The following is a 7,691-nucleotide window of genomic DNA, read 5'->3' as shown; positions in this document are numbered from 1 at the left end:
ACAGGAATTACAATTTGAGTTATGCCCGGTACTCATAAACCTCAAGCTCTCCGCAGATAAATAATTAGGATTTTTTTAATAAAACATTAAACGATAAGAAAGGAAGTCGGCCAGCTCACAAAATACTTTTTCTAAATCCTCAGCTGGATTCAGTATAAAATGAAATGGTCTTCAAGGTTTGTATCCGGAAGAATATTGCTGATATACAAACGAAGCGAAATATTTGTTATGCCTGTACTCATAAACTTCAAGCTCCTCCCAAATAAAAATTAGGGATTTTTAGAAAAATCAAACATTCAGAGAAATCCCTCCCAAATACTTTTCTAAATCTCCTATTGATTATTCCTATCAAGTGGTAATTAAGGTTATATCCGGAAGATTGTTGCTAAGTCATTGCACAGCTACAGTATAATAGAAATGTAGAAGTACGCTCTGACAGAAATATTGAAAAACATAAGTTTAATTATGTGCTAGAAGCTAGAGTACTAAGCTCTAAGAAATGAAAGACGGATGACTAAAAAGAAATTGTTTAGAGAAGAAAAACATTGTCGATAACTCAGAAGTTAAAATAAAGTTAAATGACCTCTAAAATTGCCCTCAAATACTATATACTTTATGTTCACTTTAATTCATAAAACATGTGCTCCATCCATCATGACGGTGAATTCCAGAGCGAAATATGGTATTTAGGTCATGAAATCTTCTATAAGAAAGCTATCTAAATAGAAAAATCATGAAAATGAAAAAAAAAAAATTCCAAAATTCTTTTTTTTTTTTTTTAAGCCGGCTTTTTATGTGCAAGAAACCATCGATTCAAAAAAGCCGGCCTTTTTGCATCTTTAATTCCTGTTGTGTTCAAATAAAATAAAAGTATTTGAGATAGAAAGTTGTTTATTCAAAAATATAAAATAGCATTGAAAACAGTTTGTAATCAAGTAAAATTCTTCTTACACTTTCTCTCTCTAGGAAGCCCAACAGCTACGGCATGCTATCTTGCAGAATGTTTTGGGGATCAAAACATTATCTCACAGCCTCAATATTATCAGGCGTACGATGATTTTTCTTTCTTTTTTTCTCCAACGTTGAACCCGTTGTTCCGAAACTCTCGACCTACTGCAAAAGCCTTCCGATTAGGAACATTTTCATTACGTAGAAAGCAAACTTTACGCGCAAAGCTCTTTGCACTGTAATCACAGAACTGCTGCTTTTGAAAAACATTTCGACTGTGTACACGTGATGAGCTTTTGGTTATATCACCATGATGACTGAAAACGGCAGAAGATTGATGAATAAAAGCGACGACCCCCTACTCCTCTCGTTCCTCCAGCCAATCAAAAAGTGGGAGTATTCTTGACAATAATTGTATTCTTAACTGTTGCGTTATTTCAACGACAGAACTGAGTAACTCAAATCAGAACGAAGTAATTACAAACTGTATCCAATACCATTTTATATATTTGAATAAACAAGTCTCAATCTTAATATCTTTTGTTTTTAAATGTGCGAGCTTTTGACGGGTCATCCTGTATATAATTCACAATTTGAAAATAGAGAAAATGATCAATTTTTTATCAGTCGGGCATTTATTCAATGTTTGAATATCAATAAATTCAAAACACCCATTGAGGAATTGCTATAAGAAAATATAAATTATTTTCTTCATAAATATATGAAAGTTAAGTTTATTTTCCAAAGAAGAGAAGATGACAGATAAGCACCAATTGTTCACACCTATATTATTGCATTATTACAATAAAATTACACCAAGTTCTATCAATTATCAAATAGCATAAGATAATTTCATCTAAGTGAACTTTTGTTGTGATCGTTCTTTCTATTTTAAATATGATTTCAATTGTTTTGAATAGAAATATATTTTCAGTAACAAAAGGATACTTTTATTTGGACAGAAAATTTGTCGAAAATAATTAAATACTTTTTATATCTTACATCTATATTCACTAAACTTTAATCAATCGTCGGCTGTTGTTACCAAGCCAAAAATTATTCTAATACCTGGGCTCATTGTCATAAAATATGCATTGATCACAAATGTAATCTAATCAAACTTAGTTTTAAGAAATACTAACTGTTTACTTATTAAGTGTTTATTAAAACAGATATGAAGCCACTTAAAATATCCATAACAAATAAAAGAAAGTCGATTACAACCTACGCATTCAAAGGTATCATCATGAAATTTACTTTGTAAAAATGACGAGAAACTTCAAAGAAATGACTGACTGCGAGCAAAGCGAGTTGCCTTAAATACCATTCTCACATCAAACAACAGAAAACTGCGATCAGTTGGCTGACTTGAGTAAGATCCGAAACATTTACTAAAAATCAGTTCGTTGGTCTGAGTAAGACCTCAGAGAAATCTCCCAACAGAAAAAAAAATTACTAACACAGAAATAGAATTCTCTCTCGAATAAGAAATTAATGTAGTCCCATAATTTCTAGTTAGCGATCTTCACATAAGTCTGACCATGGAAGAGTTCAGTGAGCTCGGATCCAAATCAGGCATCTTCTTGACTTGACAATTTTCTTAACGAATTTTCATTAATACCTGGAATATACCTTAATTGTCAATGGCCGATTCCTTGGGTAATCGAACACTGCTATTGAAGTTATTATGTGCCAAAAACAGTTCTGCTGGATTTTAACCCTACAAAAAGAAAGGCGACGTGCCAGGAAGATCAGAATAGCAGCAATAGAATGTCCCCATCCTTGGACAGAGTATAGATCCCAACTGGTAGATCTCGGCAAAACGCGTGTTTTGCTTCGCCAAGAGTTCCGAACCATTATTCCAGCAGATGATTGTCTAACAAATGGTAATACGATGTAGTGTTCGGCCATATGACAGCAGTTCCCAATTCACAATACCCTGAGCAGTCCATCATGTCATTAGTAAAAAGTGTCTAAGCTTGAAGACATTTCTAATTCCGCTTGAGGAAGCTGAATCCAATTCAACTATTTTTCAACACACTAAAAAATGACCGCAAAATTGAGATAATTATTTACATCCCAAATTTGAGATCACTTTTCTAAGCGCCACTTCAACACACTATACAAAATGACAGCAAAGTTGAGATAATTATTTACATCCCAAATTTGAGATCACTTTCCTAAGCGCCACATGGACGCATATGTTTAAAAGAAATCCTCTGGATTCAGTGGCCTCAAATTCAAAAAATTGCAATTAGAAGTGAGTCGACGAGTGAAAATTTCTTACTAGTGCTATAATCATTTTATTATTATTATTATTATTATTATTATTATTATTATTATTATTCACATTTGTACTGTTAGCTCATTTATTACATTTATGCTGAAAAACAGCATATTTCTTTTTCAGCTTCACAGGGATGTGACTTGCTCTCACTGACATCCCCGTTTAACTATATTGGCCTTAATAGGCAAGCTACAAGAGAAAACACCCACTGATACCTTACTTTTAGGCATAGGGGGTTCATGTAGTGCTAGCATTATCAAAATCAAACGGTTTTTTAGTTGGAATAGAACATAGAACGTTAGGGAGCGTGTTCAGAGCCACTACCTGGAAGCCCGGAAGAACTTTTGAAAGTTCCTAACATATACTTTTCACTTCTCTTGGCACTGACATGAAACTGGTAAAGCACCAAACTTCTCTTAATTCAATGATTAAATTCCTAAGCCTACATTGCATGACAGAAGAAAAAGAAATCACGGAAACCTACCAAACTGCCAGATTTGGATTCATAAACTGTATACATTTTTACTATTGTGCAAAACCTTTAAGATACAATTGAAAAACAATTGCTACAATTGTGTATTTTTGTTTCTAGCTTTGATGTCATACACCAGTGATGGAATTTAGATGCAAAAAACTTTCAAGAGTTCCTTCGTAGCTGTATGATTAGCGTACACGCTTGTGCGCGGGAAAAAATGAAATCTTTAAGTTTTATGTCCCACGATTATGCCGACTGGGTTAAAGGAGACGGTGACGATTAGAAATGAATGAAATGTGGAATGAAAAAAAAAAGTGGAAGGAAACGAGATAGCCCACGCATAGGGTGTTTGTCCACCACAAAGCTCACTTGGTGTGACTGGAATCGAACCAAGGACCCCATCCACCAGAGGTGAATGCTCTACCACTGAGCTACCGTGGCAGACTTCTGCGCGGAAAACCCGGGTTCGATTCCAGGCGGGAGTCCATATGATTCGGATCTCATATTAAGCTATAGGTACACGTCTTATATAGCTACTCAAAGGGATGCTACACCCCAACAAAACCAAACAAGTCTCTCAATGAAAACAACACACTTTTGATCATTGACAAAACTCAATTTATACGAGTTTCTGTTTATAGAAAGGAAAATAGTAAATTTTCAAACAAACGTAAATATATTCTCCAAAACTGTTTCACCTAAACTATACCTTTATTATATGGCTAATATAACGCTAAAAATTCAAAAATTCAAAAATTTACAATCAGGTGATTTCAACAGTTTTGTAGTACTGTATATACTTAATTTGAAAACCTCTTTCACATTGCAACATCTAACATGAGAGAAAGTAAGCACTCACAGACAGGATGTCTACTTTGATGACTGGAATCAAATCCCTCCAACTCTGAAAAACTGCTGGCGGTGACTGAGCAGATTGCTGTAACTCTTCCTTTTCTGTGTCTCCATTTCCTCCTCCGCCTTCATCTGGAAATAGTTGATGCTCTAGACCAAAAACCTGCTCTAAATGCCCATAGACTGAAGACCTGTTATAGACATGAAGTTCAAATCCATTCAACATCACTGACAGTCTTGTGTCGGAATGAGACAGATCTGAAAATATATAAAAATCAAAACATAGAATAATATATTAAGATTCACATATAAAAAACACCTAATAAACTTTGTCATGGTACTACCAGCAAAAAGCCAAAAAACATAATAATTTGTATGAGGAACACAAAAGAAGTATTACAATTGAAGACATACAGAACGTACAATTTAAGTGTCAAGCTCTGTTTAAAACATCTTGCTCCCAATTTACAAGCAATAGTAACCAAATTAATTACCACCTGTTACGACAGAAAAATTGAATAACTTGACGAGAATACTGTTAGACAAAATAAATCCCTAGCCTGAAACTTCAGTGAAACTTCGTTTCGTCAATCATGTCAAATAATGTTGTCTGTCAAAAATTAGTCTACAAATAGTGACTTTGTGAAAGGAAATTTCTACTCTTTGTAAACTTTTACTTGTACACCTGTTTATTAGGATTACTGCCGCTGATTGTCCGCTTCACTGGGTTTAAATACAAACGTTAAACGCACAACTCCTCATGTCATGTGTATGGTAAAAATGACAGTAAGAATTAAATATTATTATTGTGGGCTGAATTTGAGTTGAGTTGAGTTGATTTTGAGTTTTTAACGTCCCGTTCAGCAGCGAGACTATATGAGACGTGGACCTACTGATTAACGTAGAATCCGAACCACATGAGCTCTCGCCGAGAATCGAACGCGGGTCTCCCACGCCAAAGGCGCGTACGCTAACAGCTTAGCCACGAAGAAGCTCTGAGCTGAATTTGAATTAAAGCGGCATCGGAAGTATCATTGTTCATCTCAGTGGCCCCGAAAACTATGGATTCGATACTAATATCGGTCAATTTCTGTCATTTTTAAATATCTCCTCCTCCCCTAAGTTGCACCGCCAAAGTGAAATGATAAAAACACTTCCAGGCCCGAACTTCACCTATGTTGAAACTTTGATAGAAATCGGTCGGCTGGTTCAAATATATATATATATATATATATATATATATATATATAGAGAGAGAGAGAGAGAGAGAGAGAGAGAGAGAGATTGTCTTCGGATCTAGACCAAGTAACCTACGTCAATTTAGGTCTAAATTCAAGAGCTCCACTTCAGTACCTTTCTATGTACCTAACGCTTCATACCACGAAGTAGCCCTCTAAATATATTAAAGATATCTTCGAATTTTCTTATACAGATCAAGATTACTCGTACAACTTTTCAAATGAGATGTCCAAGCAGTAGCCAAAAATGCGCGAATATTCGTACAGTGTTTCCGGCTTGTACTCTTCTCTATTTCTCCTAACTTTCCCTCCTTTTATGTTACGATAAATGCATTGGCAGCATTATTCATACTGTAAAACATGTTATTTCAATAATACTTTACAGTTTTTGACACTGGGAATCCGTCCATGCTAGAAATCTAGAAGTATTTTACACAACCCTTTAATTTCACTACAATTCCTAAACCCTATCACATGTTTCACCTTTCCTAGCACTATTGTCTGTCAGTTAGTATTTCTTTGCTGCCTAGTCCTTTTTAAAAGTTGTTCCCCTTCCTTTCCCAAACCTTCGGCTAGTCTACAAATTGCATCTACGCTAGCGACATCCTTTCATGTCAGTGGCAGGTAGCACAGCTAGCAAGAACGAGACTGATTGAACTAGCGTGATTGACAAACTGAAGCATCTTGGTTTTATAATAAGGATTTAAAATATATAAATATGTTTCTAGATGTTTATGTAACCCCAACTCTTGAATGTTTTGAAGTTTGCATAACATCCTAGGAACTAGCGTGATTAACAGACTAAGACATCTTGCTAAATATTCTCAACTAGATGTTTATGCTACCCACAACCACTAAACGTTTTGAAGTTTGCATACCATGGTAGAACTTAGCGTGACTGAAAGACTGAGGCATCTTGCTTTTTAATAAGGATGAGCTAAAATTTGTCAAGTCCTCTCTTTCATAAAATCTTTCTCTTTTATTTCTTTTACATGATATGCACGGATTCCCAATTTCTGTGTTATGTGGACAGTACCGTAGAGGAAACAGATAGATGAAGTTTCCATGGGAAGTTTATTTCCTATTTATATCATCATCATCATCTCACTCTCATCATAAATAAAGTTTAGTATAAAACATGTAGTGTTACAATATACAGACATCCTTAAACTAATTTACTATTATCAATTTTAAAATCCTAATGTAGTGCTAACTAGAACTGTAAAGTTTTTTTTTCTTTTTTTTTTCTTAACTCCTCAGTGTACAACTGAACAAAAGTTTCTTCAAATAAAGGAAAGGATTTTTGAATCCAACTGTAGATGTAGTAAGTACGTAAATATAGAACCGTGCACAAAAAGAGATGGAAAAGAGTACTATTCACCTTCCGAAACATCTTTTGGTACATATGATCTCCACCAGCGAAATATAACCCATCCATCTTGGACACGTAGACTATAATCATGAGTGATGTATACAATATCTCGAAACATAATTTTTCCTGACAGAACACTGAATGTAAAGGATCCTGCAGAAAAGAAAGAAAAAAAAATGACACAAAAGACAAAAGTAGAAAACAAAGAACTTCAATAATCACAAAACATATCTACAATCAGGTAATTACAATAAGTTTAAGAACGATGACTTATGAGAAGTATACAGTGTATTCATATTAATTATTTGGAACCATTTGAATTTAATTTTTATTTATTTCTCTTAACTTGAAATATTTTCTCCACCACAGAGACTAATGAACTTACAAGAATTAGTATCGTGAATTTGATTACGTATTCATCAGTACCATTAACTTTTCTGAACTTGACACTGACATATAACAGTAATAATAATAATATCAAGTCTAGATAAAAGTATTAATACTTCATGCTATCGTAAG

General features: G+C 34.3%; 1 protein-coding gene across 1 annotated transcript in view; it reads right to left on the bottom strand.

Moving 5' to 3' along the window:
* Nucleotides 1–3,388: 3,388 nt before the first annotated feature.
* The window catches only part of LOC145677513 (bridge-like lipid transfer protein family member 1), a 29,486-nt gene continuing 25,183 nt past the window's right edge, over nucleotides 3,389–7,691 (bottom strand). The window contains exons 3-4 of the mRNA XM_081747988.1: nucleotides 7,182–7,325; nucleotides 3,389–4,820 (exon numbers count right to left, since the gene is read on the bottom strand). Of these exons, the coding sequence (XP_081604114.1) occupies nucleotides 4,543–4,820; nucleotides 7,182–7,325 (422 nt within the window). The 3' untranslated portion in view covers nucleotides 3,389–4,542. The remainder of the gene's footprint in view (nucleotides 4,821–7,181; nucleotides 7,326–7,691) is intronic.

This window comes from Thermobia domestica, unplaced genomic scaffold (genome assembly GCF_964235325.1).
Source record: "Thermobia domestica unplaced genomic scaffold, izTheDome1.hap1.1 HAP1_SCAFFOLD_967, whole genome shotgun sequence".
In the NCBI taxonomy this organism is placed as follows: Eukaryota; Metazoa; Arthropoda; class Insecta; order Zygentoma; family Lepismatidae; genus Thermobia; species Thermobia domestica.
The sequence above is the reverse complement of the archived record's forward strand: the minus strand, read 5'-3'. Positions and strand labels throughout refer to the sequence as shown.